This window comes from Anomaloglossus baeobatrachus, chromosome 8, assembly GCF_048569485.1.
Source record: "Anomaloglossus baeobatrachus isolate aAnoBae1 chromosome 8, aAnoBae1.hap1, whole genome shotgun sequence".
Taxonomy (NCBI): domain Eukaryota; kingdom Metazoa; phylum Chordata; class Amphibia; order Anura; family Aromobatidae; genus Anomaloglossus; species Anomaloglossus baeobatrachus.
Genome location: NC_134360.1, coordinates 236,496,830 through 236,518,540, shown reverse-complemented (window position 1 = coordinate 236,518,540; position 21,711 = coordinate 236,496,830). Strand labels below are relative to the sequence as shown.

The 21,711-nt window shown below is 44.6% G+C and overlaps 1 protein-coding gene across 3 annotated transcripts in view; it reads left to right on the top strand.

Moving 5' to 3' along the window:
* Positions 1 to 21,711, top strand: part of FGGY (FGGY carbohydrate kinase domain containing) — a 298,106-nt gene that overhangs the window by 178,236 nt on the left and 98,159 nt on the right. For all 3 annotated transcript variants that reach the window (XM_075320405.1, XM_075320406.1, XM_075320407.1), the window contains exons 11-13: positions 9,104 to 9,251; positions 13,764 to 13,838; positions 17,062 to 17,182. In XM_075320405.1, the coding sequence (XP_075176520.1) occupies positions 9,104 to 9,251; positions 13,764 to 13,838; positions 17,062 to 17,182 (344 nt within the window). The remainder of the gene's footprint in view (positions 1 to 9,103; positions 9,252 to 13,763; positions 13,839 to 17,061; positions 17,183 to 21,711) is intronic.

The following is a 21,711-nucleotide window of genomic DNA, read 5'->3' as shown; positions in this document are numbered from 1 at the left end:
TGAAACTAGCCTTAATAGTCTGGGGTCAAAATACCAGAAGAGCATGTCTTCGATTCAGGGAGTAAACTGAGGCATAGTCAGTTAACAGCTTGGGGTCAGAATACCAGGAGAGCATGTATTGGATTCATCGAGTAAACTGAGGTGTAGTCAGTCAGTTAACAGTCGGGTTCAGATACGAGGAAACACTTTGGGTACAGGGAGAAAATGGAGGAATAGGCAGGCAATGGTCCGGGATCAAAAAAGCAGACTTCTTGTCTGGGGTCAGAATACCAGGAGAGCACCTTAGGTACAGGGAGCAAGCAGAGGAATAGCCAGGTAATATTCCAAGGTGAAAATAACAGGAGAGCTTGTTGTAGATTCAGGGAGTAAACTGAGGCATAGTCAGTTGATAGTCTGGGGTCAGAATACCAGGAGAGCACTTTGGGTAGAGGGAGAGAGCAGAGGAATAGTCAGGCAATGGTCAGATAACAGGCAGAACACAGAAACACAGAATGTATGACCGGCAGAGTTCTGGGAGAGACTGCTCAGCTAAGTAGCTGGGCAATCACTGGGAATATGGAACACCTGAGCAACCCAGCACCTCCCAGAGCCAGAATGTACGACTGCGCTGTCATTCCACTCACTGATAGCTCAGTGCGCCCAGATGCCCGTCATTATACAATCCCTCATTGTGTCCTAGACTCACTGCGCAGAGGAATCGTGACACATTGGTATTGCACATTGTGCTGGGGCTGCTATGGAAGCACTCAGGATGGTATTGCTATGGGTGCACAGTGGTTGACATTATTATGGGGCACAGTGATTGCATCACTATAGTGTATTTGTCCTGGTAAGTATGGAGAAGTACCAATCAAATGGCAAAACGGAAGGGAAACCCTGTGTCTAAGGAAGGGGGAGATGGTGACCCCTGACCAAACCTACCGCTGCTCTCTAGGATCCCTCATCAATCACCCTAGATAGGTTCCGCACCTTTGCGCCGAGCCGGATACCTGACCCTAGGTATCCCTAGTGCTGGACCCTAAATAGAGAATGGATGGGATGAGCTCTTCATCAACCCCACTAAAGACTAGAGAAGACACAAGGAGCGCATAAGGGGGCAACAGCATGAACTACTTATCCACAGATGACTCAGGCAGAAGTTCAGCAAAGTCACATCAACGAAACCACGGAGGAGTACAAGCCACCTGCTTGTAACCAGAACTTGAATGAACTGAATAATATCACCAGCACAGTCCAGGGAAGATGGGAGTATTTAAGCACATGGAGAATACTGATAATCAGCAGCTGGATGGAAGGAGAGCTCCACATGGTCCTAAAGGGGAAGAGATGAAAACCCTGCAGGAAAACTACCTATACCAATGAATACTGACAGCAGGAACAATAGAAACTCAGGGAGCATTTTGCACAGCCAAACGCTGTGACCTTCTATTGCCAGATACCACATGACTGTCTGTGATAGTATTTGACTGAGAACGCTGAGGTTGACACTGGTATTGGGTTTCCAAGACTGATACTGCTATAATGTGGGTGAGGTACTGGTCTCTGATGCCCCAGCATGCTACATGAGCGATGGGGTCCTGGCTGGGTGTCCGAATTTGTATTGTGAGGGCAGTACACTCGTGCAGGCTGCATGGAGAGAAAGATTGCACTGCACTCGCAGTACACCGGTATACTGCGAGTGCAGAGCGAGTATGGCAATAGCCGGCTACGGAGGAGAAAGGGAGATAAATCCATCCCTCCCCTCCTCAGTGCCGGCCCTCCCCTCCTCAGCGCCGCCCCTCCCCTCCTCAGTGCCGACCCCCCCTGCAGCTGAGGTCCGATCGCATGATAGGACCTCAGTCTCAGTGACACTCGCATGACACTCAGCTCCCACTGCGCTGCCAGCGTGAGCCGAGTGTCATGCGAGGATTGCATTAGTCCCCGTGTGGCCCCGGCCTTAGGAGCATGCTATTTCTGCCCTGATCTCCTTTCTTTTGTCACAGGTCACCCACTACATGCAGCCTTAACGACAATTCAGACCATAGGTCTTTTTCTGTTACAAGCTGGGCCCTATCTGACCTTCCAAAAGGAAACCGTTCCTTTCCCTGTATACTAACCCCTCCCACAATAGGCTAGTCCCAACCATTAACTACCTCTTGCCCTACAGTCTGGAGAAACACACACAACAACGTGACAGGCACTGGTGTAGGGTTTCAAAGGATGACATTGTTATGGGGAAACAGGTTGATACTGTCATGAATGCATAATGTCTGGAATTTTTACGGGGCTCTGCGATGGCATTATTATGGTCATTGTGCTGGGACTATTATAGAAGCACTGGTACCCGGCACCGTTTTAGGATTTTTAAGGTGGCACTGTTATACTGGCACTGTAGTCTTAAAACATCCAGAATTTCAATCTGTGGAGATATATTCGAAAACAGCATTGCCATCAATATAAATAACAATTTAACATTCATGTAAAGGAAAAACTGAAGCGTGACAAAACTTTAAAAAATAAATAAATAAAAGTTGCAGAAACAAAGAGGAAAAAAAAAATTAAAGAAAAGTTTAAAGTTTTAAATTACAAGTTGGTTCCAGAAAGGAAAACATTGGAAATGATGTGAGCAGTGATGTGAATTAATTATTTTAATGTCTTCCAAGTGTGGCGCATTCTGAATGATGTACGCGGATCGGGCTCACATGTTACCTTCTAATTGAAAAAACATGGGGCTAAACGAGCACATTCTGAGAGCAAATATACAGCATTGGGGGGAGGTCAGAGATCATGCGGGTAAAACAGATGCCAGAAGCCCCCGGGGGGTTCATTAGTGTGTGGCTGTATATAAATGTGCGCTAAATGAATATTACCATTTCACTTTAAATGAGACAACAGCCAATCATTCGTCTACAAGGAGAGCAGATCTTGTAACCTGGAGATTCCTTGGGAAAATCTTCCGTTAATCCTTAATTTTATTGTCTGCAAACTGCGTCTCTCTGCCTGTGGTGAAAGTAAAAATCCCAGTGTGACAGAATCAGTTCCTCCATAGCATTGCCAGACTAGGCAACCACATAACAGTGCCAGGTAGTCCTGGCACCATAAAAATGCCAGTCAATGTGCATCAACAGTGGCTTGCAAAAGTATTCACACCCACATACCCCAACATTGGATTAAGGTCTGGGCTGTGACTCGGCTGCTCCAATACAGTTACACATTTCCCCTTACACCACTCGAGTGTCGCTTTAGCAGTAGCTTTGTGTCATTGTGATTTTGGAAGGTGAAACCTATGTCCCAGTCTCAGACCACTGACAGACTGAAACAGGTTTTTGCTAAAGAATATTCCTGTATTTCTTACCATCTTTCTTCCCCCAGACTATTTTGCCTGTCCCTGCTGCTGAAAAACATCCCCCAACATGATGTTGCCACCACCATGTCTCACTGTAGGGATGGTGTTCTTGGGGTGTGTTTGTGGCCAAAAAGTTAAAATTTTGGTCTCATCTGACCATAGCACTTTCCTGCATGATTCTCACACGTGGGTTTTGTCAAAATCAAAATGAACCTAGCAATTTTTGGCTGTAAGTAAAGGGTTTTTTTCTGGCCATTCTTCCATAAAGGCCGGATCTATGGAATGTGCGGCTTATTGTGGTCGTATGGACAGATACTCCAGTTTCTGCTTGGGAACTCTGCAGCTCCTTCATACTTACCTGTGGCCTCTGTGCTGCCTCTCTGATTAATGTCCTCCTTGTCCAAGCTGAGAGTTTTGGTGGGCGTCCCTCTCTTGGCAGGTTTGTTGTGGTACCATGTTCTTTACATTTGATGATAATGGATTTGATGTTGCTCCGGGGATCATCAGAGATTGGGATATTTTTCTAGAACCCAACCCTAACTCGTGCTTCTCACCACTTTGTCTCTGACTTGTTTGGAGATCTCCTTGGTGTTCATGATGTTGTTTGGAGATCTTCTTGGTCTTCTTGGTCTTCATGGTGTTGTTTGGATATCTCCTTGGTCTTCATGGTGTTGTTTGGATATCTCCTTGGTCTTCATGGTGTTGTTTGAAGATCTTCTTGCTCTTCTTGGTCTTCATGGTGTTGTTTGGATATTTTGTTGGTCTTCATGGGGTTCTTTGGAGATCTCCTTGGTCTTCATGGTGTTGTTTGGATATCTCCTTGGTCTTCATTGTGTTGTTTAGAGATCTCCTTGGTCTCCATGGTGTTGTTTGGAGATGTCCTTGGTCTTCAGGGTGTTGTTTGGTTAGTGGTGCCTCTTTCGTAGTAGTGTTGCAGCCCCTGTGGCCTTTCAGAAAAGGCATGTATATGCGGACAGACATGAGGACACTTAGATTGCAGACAGGTGAATTCCTGTCTCTAAAGGCCGCTTTACATGCTACAATATATTTTACGATGTGTCGGTGGGGTCATGTCGTAAGTGACGCACATCCGGCATCGTAAGTTACATTGCAGTGTGTGACCGTTACGTGCAATTGCGATTGAACGATAAAACGTTCATTGCACAATTCCTAAAAATTGAACGTCAGGTTGTTCATTGTACCCGGGGTAGCGCACATCGCAGTGTGTGACACCCCGGGAACGATGAACAGATCTTACCTGTGTCCTGCGGCTTCGCCGGCAATGTGGAAGGAAGGAGGTGGGCGGGATGTTTACGTCCCGCTCAGCTCCGCCCCTCCGCTTCTATTGGCCGGCTGCCGCGTGACGTCGCTGTGACGCCGAACGTCCCTCCCGCTCCAGGAAGTGGACGTTCGCCGCCCACATCGAGGTCGTATGGTAGGTAAGTACGTGTGACAGGGGGTTACTCGTGTGTGTGACACGTTCAACAAATTGAACATGCCGCACATACGATGGGGGCGGTTACGATCGCATACGATATCGTATGCTGGATCGTAACATGTAAAGCAGGCTTAAGGCTATGTGCGCATTAGAAAATGACTTTTTCTTAAGGAAAAACCGGACCCTGTGAAAGAATCCCGCACCTGCGGTAAAAAACGCACCAAAACTGCAATGAAATCCGCATGCAGTTTTGCCACGTTTTGGTGCGTTTTTTCCGCAGGTTGGTCCCTGCGGGTTTTTACCAATAATTAATGACAAAACTGCAAGGACCTGCAGAAAAGAAGTGACATGCACATTAATTCCGAATCGGAAATTCCGCGGGTAAATCCGCAGGGACAAAAAAAAATGCATTGTGCGCACAGCTTTTTTTTTTTTATCCCCATAGATTTTGCTGGAAAAGGACTGCAGAAATGTTATAAACATTTTCTGCAGCATTTCTGCAGCGAAATCCGCAGCAATTCCGCGGGAAAATCCGCAGCGTGCGCACAGGGCCTAAACATGTGACTTATGAAGGTAATTGCAAACATTTTTAGGTGCTTCATAGCAAAAGGAGTGAATACATATGCACATGGCTTTTTTTTTTATTTTAGCAAATACATTTAATTTTTGCCTATATATTTCTCACTTCAATTCCACAATTCAGACTATTTAGGGCTGATGCATCACACACAAATCAGATTACAAAAATATTTAAAACACAGGTTGTAATGTAACAGAAAAGGTAAAAAGCCAAGGGGGGGGGAATACTTTTGCAAGGCACTATATGTTTGTCATCATTCCTCTATGGAAATGCAGTCTAAATAACCAAATAACCGTGTCAGCCCTAGTGTCTACATAACAATCATGCCTTGAGAATGCCATCATAGGCCCCCATAACAATGCCAGTCACTGTATATCCATATTAGTACCAGTCATTCGCAGGTCTCCTATGACAGTGCCACTCTAAGATACTATATAGTAATGAGAGGACACAATGCTTTTATAACAATGCCACCATAGCGCACCATAATACTGTCATCATAGTGCCCCAAAACCATGTCAGACAGTACTAGTGGCAGTCCCCTTGTTACTTATTAGAATGTCAACCAAAGTTGCTTATATCATTTATTATATACTGTATGGTAGTACCAATCACAGTTCCTCTATGACAGTGCCAGCCCCATTTCTTCAGTTACATTGCTAGCAAAATTCACTATAACATTGTAATCACAGTGCCCCATAACAGTACCAACTACTATTTTTCTACATTACCAACATGTTTGCTCATAACAAAAAACAACCAACCCCAGTGATTCCATAACAGTCTCCACACAATACCCCAGAGCAAAATCAGTCACGACGACAGTACCAGTCACAATTACTCCATTCCCTTTTAAAAGCATCAAGATGGTGGTTTTATAATAGTGCCAGTGCCATGACAGTACTAATCATTGTTGCTTTGTCATAGTGATGGCCTCCCTTCATCATATCAAAGACAGTTATAGCAACTCAGTAACAGTGCCAGAACAGTGCCATATAGCAATGCTAGGCACCATGCTTCTATGATACTGCCAGCCAAAGTCTCTCCATAATAGTGCCAGAAAAGTGCCACCTAGCAATGTAAGGCACTATGCTTCTATGATAGTGCCAGAACAGTGCCTCCTAGCAATGTTAGGCACCATGCTTCTATGATAGTGCCAGAACAGTGCCTCCTAGCAATGTTAGGCACTATGCTTCTATGATAGTGCCAGAACAGTGCCTCCTAACAATGTTAGGCACCATGCTTCTATGATAGTGCCAGAACAGTGCCTCCTAGCAATGCTAGGCACCAACAGTGCCTCCTAACAATGTTAGGCACCATGCTTCTATGATAGTGCCAGAACAGTGCCTCCTAGCAATGCTAGGCACCATACTTCAATGATAGTGCCAGAACAGTGCCTCCTACCAATGCTAGCCACCATACTTCTATGATAGTGCCAGAACAGTGCCTCCTAGCAATGCTAGGCACCATGCTTCTAGGATAGTGCCAGAACAGTGCCTCCTAGCAATGCTAGGCACCATGCTTCTATGATAGTGCCAGAACAGTGCCTCCTAGCAATGCTAGGCACCATGCTTCTAGGATAGTGCCAGAACAGTGCCTCCTAGCAATGTTAGGCACCATGCTTCTATGATAGTGCCAGAACAGTGCCTCCTAGCAATGCTAGGCACCAACAGTGCCTCCTAACAATGTTAGGCACCATGCTTCTATGATAGTGCCAGAACAGTGCCTCCTAGCAATGCTAGGCACCATACTTCAATGATAGTGCCAGAACAGTGCCTCCTAGCAATGCTAGGCACCATACTTCAATGATAGTGCCAGAACAGTGCCTCCTAGCAATGCTAGGCACCATGCTTCTATGATAGTGCCAGCACAGTGCCTCCTAACAATGCTAGGCACCATGCTTCTATGATAGTGCCAGAACAGTGCCTCCTAGCAATGTTAGGCACCATGCTTCTATGATAGTGCCAGAACAGTGCCTCCTAACAATGCTAGGGACCATGTTTCTATGATAGTGCCATAACAGTGCCTCCTAGCAATGTTAGGCACCATGCTTCTATGATAGTGCCAGAACAGTGCCTCCTAGCAATGCTAGGCACCATACTTCAATGATAGTGCCAGAACAGTGCCTCCTAGCAATGCTAGGCACCATGCTTCTATGATAGTGCCAGAACAGTGCCTCCTAGCAATGCTAGGCACCATGCTTCTAGGATAGTGCCAGAACAGTGCCTCCTAGCAATGTTAGGCACCATGCTTCTATGATAGTGCCAGAACAGTGCCTCCTAGCAATGCTAGGCACCAACAGTGCCTCCTAACAATGTTAGGCACCATGCTTCTATGATAGTGCCAGAACAGTGCCTCCTAGCAATGCTAGGCACCATACTTCAATGATAGTGCCAGAACAGTGCCTCCTAGCAATGCTAGGCACCATACTTCAATGATAGTGCCAGAACAGTGCCTCCTAGCAATGCTAGGCACCATGCTTCTATGATAGTGCCAGCACAGTGCCTCCTAACAATGCTAGGCACCATGCTTCTATGATAGTGCCAGAACAGTGCCTCCTAGCAATGTTAGGCACCATGCTTCTATGATAGTGCCAGAACAGTGCCTCCTAACAATGCTAGGGACCATGTTTCTATGATAGTGCCATAACAGTGCCTCCTAGCAATGTTAGGCACCATGCTTCTATGATAGTGCCAGAACAGTGCCTCCTAGCAATGCTAGGCACCATACTTCAATGATAGTGCCAGAACAGTGCCTCCTAGCAATGCTAGGCACCATACTTCAATGATAGTGCCATAACAGTGCCTCCTAGCAATGCTAGGCACCATACTTCAATGATAGTGCCATAACAGTGCCTCCTAGCAATGCTAGGCACCATACTTCAATGATAGTGCCATAACAGTGCCTCCTAGCAATGCTAGGCACCATACTTCAATGATAGTGCCAGAACAGTGCCTCCTAGCAATGCTAGGCACCATACTTCATTGATAGTGCCAGAACAGTGCCTCATAGCAATGCTAGGCACCATACTTCAATGATAGTGCCAGAACAGTGCCTCCTAGCAATGCTAGGCACCATACTTCAATGATAGTGCCAGAACAGTGCCTCATAGCAATGCTAGGCACCATACTTCAATGATAGTGCCAGAACAGTGCCTCCTAGCAATGCTAGGCACCATACTTCAATGATAGTGCCAGAACAGTGCCTCATAGCAATGCTAGGCACCATACTTCAATGATAGTGCCAGAACAGTGCCTCCTAGCAATGCTAGGCACCATGCTTCTATGATAGTGCCAGCACAGTGCCTCCTAACAATGCTAGGCACCATGCTTCTATGATAGTGCCAGAACAGTGCCTCCTAGCAATGCTAGGCACCATACTTCTGTGATACTACCAGCCAAAGTCTCTCCATAACACTGCCAGTTTTAGTGTTTAAATACACTGTCATGCTTGGTTTCCCCATAACTATGTCAGCCATAGTAGCAGTGCCATCCCCAGACTGTTCTCTTACAGAACAGCCCTAATGATTCATATAGTATTTATTTGAAGCTCTCCCTGGCACCTGAATGTTCCCAGCTACTTCTCTCCATGTTTTCCATCATCTCTGATGCCTTCTGGTCTTTCGCTAATTTATAAATGAGACGCCGGTGAAGGTTCGGCAGCGGATAATTACCTCTGATTGGCTGCACTTTCCTTCCCTCAATCACACGTGTAAATATTTACATTCCGTAGAATAACTCTCGGCTTTCTCACTTCTCAGTGGCCGGCACCTGTACGAATGCTTAAATGATCACCTGGACCGACTGCGGGCGTCACGGCCCCCAGACCTTCTGACTGGTGATCTGCACGTCTGGCCAGATTTTCATGGAAACCGATCGCCCCTTGCTGATCTCACCCTGAAAGGAATGGTAAATAATAATAGCTACAGTGCCTACAAGTAGTATTCAACCCCCTGCAGATTTAGCAGGTTTACACATTTGGAATTAACTTGGCATTGTGACATTTGGACTGTAGATCAGCCTGGAAGTGTGAAATGCAGCTAAAAAGAATGTTATTTCTTTTTTTTATTTTTTTTTAAATTGTGAAAAGTTTATTCAGAGGGTCATTTATTATTCAACCCCTCAAACCACCAGAATTCTGTTTGGTTGCCCTAAAGTATTAAGAAGTATTTCAGGCACAAAGAACAATGAGCTTCACATGTTTGGATTAATTATCTCTTTTTCCAGCCTTTTCTGACTAATTAAGACCCTCCCCAAACTTGTGAACAGCACTCATACTTGGTCAACATGGGAAAGACAAAGGAGCATTCCAAGGCCATCAGAGACAAGATCGTGGAGGGTCACAAGGCTGGCAAGGGGTACAAAACCCTTTCCAAGGAGTTGGGCCTACCTGTCTCCACTGTTGGGAGCATCATCCGGAAGTGGAAGGCTTATGGAACTACTGTTAGCCTTCCACGGCCTGGACAGCCTTTGAAAGTTTCCACCCGTGCCGAGGCCAGGCTTGTCCGAAGAGTCAAGGCTAACCCAAGGACAACAAGGAAGGAGCTCTGGGAAGATCTCATGGCAGTGGGGACATTGGTTTCGGTCAATACCATAAGTAACGTACTCCACCGCAATGGTCTCCGTTCCAGACGAGCCCGTAAGGTACCTTTACTTTCAAAGCATCATGTCCAGGCTCGTCTACAGTTTGCTCATGATCACTTGGAGGACTCTGAGACAGACTGGTTCAAGGTTCTCTGGTCTGATGAGACCAAGATCGAGATCTTTGGTGCCAACCACACACGTGACTTTTGGAGACTGGATGGCACTGCATACGACCCCAAGAATACCATCCCTACAGTCAAGCATGGTGGTGGCAGCATCATGCTGTGGGGCTGTTTCTCAGCCAAGGGGCCTTGCCATCTGGTCCGCATCCATGGGAAGATGGATAGCACGGCCTACCTGGAGATTTTGGCCAAGAACCTCCGCTCATCCATAAAGGATCTTAAGATGGGTCGTCATTTCATCTTCCAACAAGACAACGACCCAAAGCACACAGCCAAGAAAACCAAGGCCTGGTTCAAGAGGGAAAAAATCAAGGTGTTGCAGTGGCCTAGTCAGTCTCCTGACCTTAACCCAATTGAAAACTTGTGGAAGGAGCTCAAGATTAAAGTCCACATGAGACACCCAAAGAACCTAGATAACTTGGAGAAGATCTGCATGGAGGAGTGGGCCAAGATAACTCCAGAGACCTGTGCCGGCCTGATCAGGTCTTATAAAAGACCATTATTAGCTGTAATTGCAAACAAGGGTTATTCCACAAAATATTAAACCTAGGGGTTGAATAATAATTGACCCACACTTTTATGTTGAAAATTTATTAAAATTTAACTGAGCAACATAACTTGTTGGTTTGTAAGATTTATGCATCTGTTAATAAATCCTGCTCTTGTTTGAAGTTTGCAGCCTCTAACTTATTTGCATCTTATCAAACCTGCTAAATCTGCAGGGGGTTGAATACTACTTGTAGGCACTGTATATCATCTAATAGCACACCAGATGGGGCAGTTACACAAAATGCAAATGAAGCGGGTTGTTTTAGTTGAATTTCTTACCCAGACACTAATCAATTACCAATTAGCACTGTTAAGTCGTTATATTTCCAGGGAAAAGAAACCTCCAGCCCTGAGAAATCCCAGTTTGGGATTAGACAAGAGGTCAATTTCAAATTATCACAGACACCCAATAGACAATGCACTGCTCATTATTGTATCCTATTTTAGCAGGTGGCAGTGAAGATCAGTGGCATAACTACAGTTCGATGGGCCTTGGTGAAAAATTTGGACTTGGCACTCCCCCTCCCCCCCGATCCTTATGTTGGTCAGATGTACAGTACATGCCAAAGGTTTGGACACACCTTCTCATTCAAGGAGTTTTCTTTATTTTCAAGACTCTGAAAATTGTAGATTCACATTGAAGGCATCAAAACTATGAATTACCACATGTGGAATGAAATACTTAACAAAAAAGTGTGAAAAACCTGAAAATATGTCTTATATTCTAGGATCTTCAAAGTAGCCACCTTTTGCTTTGATTACTGTTTTGCACACTCTTGGCATTCTCTTGATGAGCTTCAAGAGGTCGTCACCGGAAATGGTTTTCCAACAGTCTTGAAGGAATTCCCAGAGATGCTTAGCACCTGTAGGCCCTTTTGCCTTCACTCTGCGGTCCAGCTCACTCCAAACCATCTCGATTGGGTTCAGGTCTGGTAACCAGACTGTGGAGGCCAGGTCATCTGGCGTAGCCCCCCCATCACTCTCCTTCTTAGTCAAATAGCCCTTACACAGCCTGGAGGTGTGTTTGGGGTCATTGTCCTGTTGAAAAATAAATGATGGTCCAACTAAACGCAAACCGGATGGAATAGCACGCCGCTGCAAGATGCTGTGGTAGCCATGCTGGTTCAGTATGCCTTCAATTTTGAATAAATCCCCAACGGTGTCACCAGCAAAGCCCCCCCACACCGTCACACCTCCTCCTCCATGCTTCACGGTGGGAACCAGCCATGTAGAGTCCATCCGTTCACCTTCTCTGCGTCGCACAAAGACACGGTGGTTGGATCCAAAGATCTCAAATTTGGACTCATCAGACCAAAGCACAGATTTCCACTGGTCTAATGTCCATTCCTTGTGTTCTTTAGCACGAACAAGTCTCTTCTGCTTGTTGCCTGTCCTTAGCAGTGGTTTCCTACCAGCTATTTTTCCATGAAGGCCTGCTGCACAAAGTCTCCTCTTAACAGTTGTTCTAGAGATGTGTCTTCTGCTAGAACTCTGTGTTGCATTTACCTGGTCTCTAATCTGAGCTGCTGTTAACCTGCGATTTCTGAGGTTTGTGATTCGGATTAACTTATCCTTCGCAGCAGAAGTGATTCTTGGTCTTCCTTTCCAGGGGCGGTCCTCATGTGAGCCAGTTTCTTTGTAGCGTTTGATGGTTTTTCCACTGCACTTGGGGACACTTTCAAAGTTTTCCCAATTTTTCGGACTGACTGACCTTCATTTCTTAAAGCAATGATGGCCACTCGTTTTTCTTTACTTAGCTGCTTTTTTCTTCCCATAATACAAATTCTAACAGTCTATTCAGTAGGTCTATCAGCTGTATCCACCAGACTTCTGCACAACACAACTGATGGTCCCAACCCCATTTATAAGGCAAGAAATCCCACTTATTAAACCTGACAGGGCACACCTGTGAAGTGAAAACCATTTCCGGTGACTGCCTCTTGAAGCTCATCAAGAGAGTGCCAAGAGTGTGCAAAGCAGTAATCAAAGCAAAAGGTGGCTACTTTGAAGAACCTAGAATATAAGACATATTTTCAGTAGTTTCACACTTTTTTGACACGTATTTCATTCCACATGTGTTAATTCATAGTTTTGAATGCCTTTAATGTAAATCTACAATTTTCAGAGTCATGAAAATAAAGAAAACTCTTTGAATGAGAAGGTGTGTCCAAACTTTTGTTCTGTACTGTATGTATACATTTACGGTTCTAAATCCTATAAAGACATACGATTTTCCCCCGTCTTGTTCTAATGTCCCCCATCCTGGTATATATGTCCCCATCCTGGTATGTATGTCCCCCGTTCTAGTATATATCGTATATATGTTTCCCATTCTAACCCACATCCTGGTGTATAAATAACCCCATTCTGGTATATATGTCCTCATCCTGGTATATACCAGGATAGTGACATATATACCAGGATGGGGTTATATATACACCAGAATGTGGGTTAGAATGGGGAACATATATGCTAGGACGGGGGACATTTATACCAGGATAGTGACATATATATGTCCCCATACTGGGCCCCTCCTGGTATCTACTGTTCCTCTCCTGGTTTATACTGTTCCCCTCCTGGTACATTCTGTCCCCTTCATGGTATATACTGTCCCTCTTTTGGTATATATGTCCCCATCCTGGTATATATGTCTCCATTTTGTCTAATGCAAAAGCAACAACATTGTACTCATTGTCCCTTGCTCCCATGTCTTGCAGCGTCCTCCTGGGTACCCAGCGCATAGTGATCGGCAGCTTTCATTGGTGTTGGTGCTATTGCAACGCATGATGTCATTGTCATGTGCCGCTCTCAGTCATTGGGACACAGATGAAAGCTGTCGGCTTCTGTTTGGCCGGCAGCGTGTATCGCAGTACAGGCACCCGACTGGTCTCTGCAACACAAAGGATTTCAACTGGATGTGCGTCCAAGGCTGCATATCCAGCTGAAGCAGGGGCTGCACCCCTGGGTCCGGTCGCAGTTGTGATCTCTGCGACCGCGATCGTTCCGCCCCTGGCGAATATATTAAATTGTAGGTCAGCTTGACTTTACTCAAACTCTACAGAAGCCTGTTTACTGAAAAACATTTTTTTTTCACCATTTATCGCAGGTTGTTGGGTTGACGCTGTCCAAGGGCCTGGATGATCTGGCTCTGCTGTACTTGGCCACGGTGCAGAGCATTGCGGTGAGATGATAAAAGGTTTATGGGAAGGGTTTTTCTTCCATTTAATCAGATGGAATATTGATTGAGTATTCATGAAAACTGATACAATGTATAATGTTCCTTCTAATGGGCAATAGAAGAGAATCGCCTGGCTGCAGATATGAAGTTATGGCAGCGAGGGTATATAGGCGGCTGTGTTTCTATGTTGTTATTTCTTGCATTTAGTAAAATGGAAATTGTGACATGCATGCTATATTTTTTTATTTGGCAATCGTCAGACTAATTTAATAGCATGGTCAGGGATGTAGCTATAGGTGCAGGAAAAGTGGTAATTGTACTCAACGGCCATTGTACCACATGGAAAGGGTCTGAATAGCACATGAAAGTGAGGCCCAGGAGCTTCACATGTACTTGTCATTTGATATGACTTCTTACAATAAGCTGTCCTGTGCACATGAGGAATAAGGCCTTGTGCACACATGGCGGGGATCTTTACATTTTTTTTTTCTAGTGTTTTTCCTTGCTTATTTTAATCAATAAAGGAAAGATAGAAGGCATCCCAGCAAAGTCTGAGAATCCTGACTTGCTGTGCACACGCTGCTTCTTTTTTCTTGCAGATTTTGTTGCTGAAAAAAGAAGCAGCGTGTCAATTGTTCCTGCGTTTTTTTTTTCTGCATATCTATAATCTCCTGCACTGCTTTATTATCACAGGGGATTATAGCGCGGCACTTTGCCTTTGCACTCGGCCCCATGTTAGACAATGCTGCAGCTCACATCTGGGAGTTTTACCGCAGCCCTAATCGCACTGAGGAAAAAATGGCAGCATGCTGCAATTGTCTGCGAGTCTCCTATCACTCGCACCCATACAAGTCTATGGGTGCTAGTGAAACATCGGACTGCACTCGGATGACATCCCAGTGCAGTGCGATATACGCACAGGCTGACTATGGAGGAGATGGAGAAATCACTCTCTTCCGCAGCTATGATCTGATCCCAGAATCGGATCACAGTTGCTTGACACTCGGCTCACGCTTGCAGCAAAGCCTGATCATTAGCATATCGCATCTGATGCCATATGCTAATATGACTCTACCCTTAGGGATACCTTCTCAGAGAATCACACCACTACTGTACCTAAGCTTAAAATAAGAATTCTGCTCTCATTCCACTCCCTGTTCTCACTCCTGGTACTCCGCTCCCTGCTCTCACTCCTGTTACTCCGCTCCCTGCTCTCATTCCTCTTACTCTGCTCCCTGCTCTCATTCCTCTTACTCTGCTCCCTGCTCTCATTCCTCATACTCTGCTCCCTGCTCTCATTCCTCTTACTCTGCTCCCTGCTGTCACTCCTCTTACTCTGCTCCCTGCTCTCATTCCTCATACTCTGCTCCCTGCTCTCTCTCCTCTTACTCTGCTCCCTGCTCTCATTCCTCATACTCTGCTCCCTGCTCTCATTCCTCATACTCTGCTCCCTGCTCTCATTCCTCATACTCTGCTCCCTGCTCTCATTCCTCTTACTCTGCTCCCTGCTCTCATTCCTCTTACTCTGCTCCCTGCTGTCACTCCTCTTACTCTGCTCCCTGCTGTCACTCCTCTTACTCTGCTCCCTGCTGTCACTCCTCTTACTCTGCTCCCTGCTGTCACTCCTCTTACTCTGCTCCCTGCTGTCACTCCTCTTACTCTGCTCCCTGCTGTCACTCCTCTTAATCTGCTCCCTGCTGTCACTCCTCTTACTCTGCTCCCTGCTGTCATTCCTCTTACTCTGCTCCCTGCTGTCATTCCTCTTACTCTGCTCCCTGCTCTCATTCCTCTTACTCTGCTCCCTGCTGTCACTCCTCTTACTCCGCTCCCTGCTCTCTCTCCTCTTACTCTGCTCTCTCTCCTCTTACTCCGCTCCCTGCTCTCTCGCCTCTTACTCCGCTCCCTGCTCTCTCGCCTCTTACTCTGCTCTCTTTCCTCTCCTCTTACTCCGCTCCCTGCTCTCTCTCCTCTTACTCTTCTCTCTCTCCTCTTACTCCGCTCCCTGCTCTCTCTCCTCTTACTCCGCTCCCTGCTCTCTAGCCTCTTACTCCGCTCCCTGCTCTCTCTCCTCTTACTCTGCTCTCTCGCCTCTTACTCCGCTCCCTGCTCTCTCTCCTCTTACTCCGCTCCCTGCTCTCTAGCCTCTTACTCCGCTCCCTGCTCTCTCTCCTCTTACTCCGCTCCCTGCTCTCTCTCCTCTTACTCCGCTCCCTGCTCTCTCTCCTCTTACTCTGCTCTCTCTCCTCTTACTCCGCTCCCTGCTCTCTCGCCTCTTACTCCGCTCCCTGCTCTCTCTCCTCTTACTCTGCTCTCTCTCCTCTTACTCTCCCTGCTCTCTCTCCTCTTACTCCGCTCCCTGCTCTCTCGCCTCTTACTCTGCTCCCTGCTCTCTCTCCTCTTACTCTGCTCTCTCTCCTCTTACTCTGCTCCCTGCTCTCTCTCCTCTTACTCTGCTCCCTGCTCTCTCTCCTCTTACTCCGCTCCCTGCTCTCTCTCCTCTTACTCCGCTCCCTGCTCTCTAGCCTCTTACTCTGCTCCCTGCTCTCTCTCCTCTTACTCCGCTCCCTGCTCTCTCGCCTCTTACTCCGCTCCCTGCTCTCTCTCCTCTTACTCCGCTCCCTGCTCTCTCTCTTCTTACTCCGCACCCTGCTCTCTCGCCTCTTACTCCGCTCCCTGCTCTCTCTCCTCTTACTCCGCTCCCTGCTCTCTCGCCTCTTACTCCGCTCCCTGCTCTCTCTCCTCTTACTCCGCTCCCTGCTCTCTAGCCTCTTACTCCGCTCCCTGCTCTCTCTCCTCTTACTCCGCTCCCTGCTCTCTCTCCTCTTACTCCGCTCCCTGCTCTCTCGCCTCTTACTCCGCTCCCTGCTCTCTCTCCTCTTACTCCGCTCCCTGCTCTCTAGCCTCTTACTCCGCTCCCTGCTCTCTCTCCTCTTACTCCGCTCCCTGCTCTCTCTACTCTTACTCCGCTCCCTTCTCTCACTCCTCTTCCTCCACTTCCTGCTCTCTCGCTGCTTACTCCGCTCCCTGCTCTCTCTCCTCTTACTCCGCTCCCTGCTCTCTCTCCTCTTACTCCGCTCCCTGCTCTCTCTCCTCTTCCTCCACTCCCTGCTCTCTCGCTGCTTACTCCGCTCCCTGCTCTCACTCTTCTTTCGATACACTGCCCTCACTCCTCTTATTCCTCTCCGTCCACTCTGCTAATTTTCTTTTTCTTCTCTCTTTTTTGTAGTTGGGAACTAGACACATTTTGGATACAATGAAATCTTCTGGCCACAACATCAGCAGTTTGTATCTATGTGGGGGACTCAGTAAGAACCCCCTTTTCGTGCAGATGCATGCTGACATTACTGGTAAGTCAATGCACTGAAAGAATCAGAAAACAAAAGACAAGACCAAAAATCTCCAAAAAAGTTATTTTCCCTTTTACTCTTGGAAAGTAAGGTGACAACCAACATGGTCCCTACAGCAGATGCTGCTGCTTTGTCACCCACCTTCCACTTGATTGTTTCCTGAACAGTAAAATATTATAAATCATAACCTATCCACAGGATCCTATTCATACTTATAGTGGCATGCAAAAGTTCAGGCACCCTTGGTCAAAATTAGTGTTATTGTGAACTGTTAAGCAAGTTGAAGATGAAATGATCTCTAAAAGGCATAAAGTTAAAGATGACACATTTGTTTTGTATTTTAGGCACAGAAATATGTGTATACTTTCATCGCTTACATTTTAAAAATTACAGAAAGGAAAATGGGCTAATGCAAAAGTTTGGGCACCCTTGGAGATTTGCTCAGATAACTTTGACCAAGGTTTCAGACCTTAATTATCCCGTTAGGGTTATGGCTTGTTCACTATCATCGTTACGAAAGGACAGTGATGCAAATTTCACAGCTTTATAAAAACTCAACCTCCTGCCAAAAAACAGCAGCCATGGGTTCTTCTAAACAGCTGCCTAGCACTCTGAAAATGCTGGAGGCTCGCAAAGCAGGAAAGGCTATAATAAGATGGCAAAGTATTTTTAAGTTGCTCTTTCCTCAGTTTGAAATGTAATTAAGAAATGGCCGTTACCAGGAACAGTGGAGGTCAAGAAAAGGTCTGGAAGACAAAGCAAAATTTCTGTGAGAGCTGCTGCTAGGATTGCTAGAGAGACAAATCAGAACCCCTGCATGACTGCAAAAGACCTTCAGGAAGATTTAGCAGCCTCTGGAGTTGTGGTACATTGTTCTACTGTTCAGAGACACCTGCACAAATATGGCCTTCATAGAAGAGTCATCTGAAGAAAACCTCTCCTGCTTCTTCACTATAAAATTCAGTGGCAGACGTCTGCAAAAGAACATCTAAACAAGCCTGATGCCTTTTGAAAACAAGTCCTATGGAAAGGTATGTGTTGAGAAAGAAGGGCACATAATTTCATGCCAACCATTAAGCATGGGAGTGGATCAATTATGCTTTGGGGTTGTGTTATAGCCAATGGTACGAGGAGCATTTCATGGGTAGAGTGAAGAATGGATTAAATTAAATTACAACAAATTATTGACGCAAATATAAAACTATCTGTAAAAAAGCTGAAGTTGAAAAGTGGACAAAAGAGGATGAAAAAGGAGGAAAGAGGATGGCTTTTACAAATGGATAATGATCCTACACACAAGTCAAAATCCACAAATAGATGATCACAAAAGGCGCAAGGTGAAGGTTTTACAATGGCCTCACAGTGCTCTGATCTGAACATCATTGGAAATCTGTGGCTAGAGCTCAAAAGCGCAGTGCATGCAAGATGAGCCAGGAATCTCACAGAACTGGAAGACGTCTCCAAGGAAGAGCAGAGCATGGAAGACGAACCAGGAATCTCACAGAACTGGAAGACTTCTCCGAAGAAGAGCAGTGCATGCAGGACGAGCCAGGAATCTCACAGAACTGGAAGACGTCTCCAAGAAAGAGCAGTGCATGCAGGACGAGCCAGGAATCTCACAGAACTGGAAGACGTCTCCAAGAAAGAGCAGTGCATGCAAGTCGAGCCACTAATCTCATAGAACTGGCAGACTTTTTCAAGGAGTAACAGATAAAAATCTATCAAATAAGAATGAAAGACTCTTGGCTGCTAAAAAAAAGTGTTTACAACCTGTGATACTTACCAATGGGGGTGGTACTAGGTACTAACCATGCAGGGTGTCCAAACTTTTCCATCGACTGATTTTCCTTTTTTGTTAATTTAAAGAATGTAAAAGATGAAAATATTTTTTTTGCCTAAAATACAAAGGAAATGTGTCATCTTTAAATTTATGCCTTATGTGAAATTTGCATCACCCGGCCTTTCCTAACGATGATTGTGAAGCCATAACCCTAACAGGGTAATTAAGGTCTGAAGCCTTGGTTAATGTCATCTGAGCACACAAATCTTCAAGGGTGTCCAAACTTTTGCATTAGCCCATTTTCCGTTTTGGAATTTTCAAAATGTAAAAGATGAAAATATATATATTTTTTTGTGCCTAAAATGCAAAAGAAATGCGTCATCTTTAACGTTATGCCTTTTAGAGGTCATTTCATCTTCATCTTGTTTAACTGTTACACAATAACAGTAATTTTTTTTTTTACCAAGGGTGCCCAAACTTTTGCACACTACTGTAAGTGATATAATTTATAACTTATTTTCACTGGACAAGCCCCCGTAAAGTAGTGTTTCGTAAATGTTTGAAATATGCAGAACCCATGTGAGGGAATCGTAGAGAACTTGGGTCCCATACCTCGTCTCATCAGGTGGCTGCACATAAATGTCCAATGTTGGGATGTCCATTTAAGACTCAAGACCCCAAATGGAAAATGAATATATATATATATATATATATATATATATATATATATATATATATATTATATTATATTATATTATATTAAAATATATATTATATTAATATATAGATTTTAATATATATGTATTAATATATATAAATATATATATATATATTATATTAATATATATTTTATATATATATAATGTATATATATACATATATATATATATATATATATATATATATATATATTATTAATTTATCTATACATATATTATATTATATTAAAAAAAAATATATATATATATATATATATAAATGAAAGTATAATACTAAAGTCTTATATGACAGAGGAGCCCTAACATTGAGGGTGAAGCTCCTTTAGCTCCCCCTCTTCAACACAGTCATTATATTTACAAGTTTGTAGGAACCCTGAGTTGTGTGCTGGATCCTGTATGACCTGTATAATATCAGAGACATAGTCTATAAAGGGATTAATTAAAACATGTCCGCTCTGTTACAGAAACAGCAGTGCTCTTGTCTACTTAGAAACTGTTTTTACTTTTACTAGAACTGAATTGTAATACCAGACACGACCTGTACATGAAGGGTGGCGCTGTTTCCAGAATATTTTTCTAGTCCAATACAACCTTGCTTCTATATAATTTGGACTATTATTTGACCCTTATCAGTCGTGTTATCTGCTCCCCACGTGTCACCATCTGCTGGAATCTGCTCCGTTCAGTGGAATTCACACAGCGATGTGGAAAGTATTTTGCTTGTTGCTAAGATACCTTGATCAAACATTCCAGGACCGGGGCGGTGATCACACCCTGCAGATATGTATCGCCCCAGGACGGGGAATCCCTTGTTTTTGTTTTCTTCTTGGCCTTTGGAGAAAAGTCAAAGTTTATCAGCAGCAAATGTTTCTCTCTGGTTTATATTATTGCAAGTTACTACACAGTTTACTGGTTGCCATGGAAACATGAAAAGTTTCCTGCCAGTGATACATTGTATATTCTGTCTCTGGCTGCAGTAAGAAGCTTTTTTGGAATAACACCATTGGAATATTTTCCAGCTCGATTCTCCCACCATCTGTAGGACACACGTACGGGCACAGGGTGCAGGCATGCATGTTAGTTTTAAATTGTGGATTTTAAGGGTCCAGATTTGATTAATATGGAAAATTAGACTTTTTTTGTTTTAAACGTTTATCAATTTTCATATCACCAGTCCATAGAATACAATTAGGGTAATGCAGTCTACTAAAGTTCTGTAACCCACTAATATGCTTTGAATTTCAATTTCTACTTGATTTTAAAATGTCTCCTTGCTGTCAGTGAATGGAAATCTTCCTTGTTTTCATACAGAGATTAAAAACCTGAATCCTGTTCACACAACTCATGGGGTTGTAACAGCAAATTTTACAGACAATTATCTGTCACGGGTGACAGACAGTCAAATAGTGTCCAGCAATAGAAGGTCACAACAGTTGGCTGCACAAAATATTCACTGACTTTCTATTGTTCCTGCTGTTAGTATTCTGTGTACTAAGTATCTCCTCTGCTGGGTTTTCATCTTTTTCCTTTTAAAACTCAGCTGAGCTCCTGTTCCCTTCAGCTGCTAATCATCTGTGCTTCCCCTTGGGTTTAAAAGCTCTCATTTTCCTTAGACTTCAGTTCATTCAAGCTCTGGATGCAAGCAGGTGGCTTGCACTCATCTATGGATTGTTGCTGTAATTTTGCTGAACTTCTACCTGAGTGATCTGTGGATAAGTAGTTCATGCTTTCTCCCTGTGTATTCTCCTTGTGTCTTCTTTAGTGTTTAGTGGACCGTTCCCTATTTAGGACCCAGCACTAGGGATACCTAGGGTCAGGTATCCGGCTCAGTGCATAGGTTGGGACCTATCTAGGGTCGTGAGGGACCAGCGGTAGATTTGGTCAGGGGTCACCCTTAGGGATGATTGAATACTTTGATTATTCGGCTTCGCGAATATTTTACGAATACCTCGACGCTATTCAACTATTCGATGCGCAATGTAAGTTTATGGGAAGACCGAATAGTTCCGAATAGTTGTTATTCGGGTTTC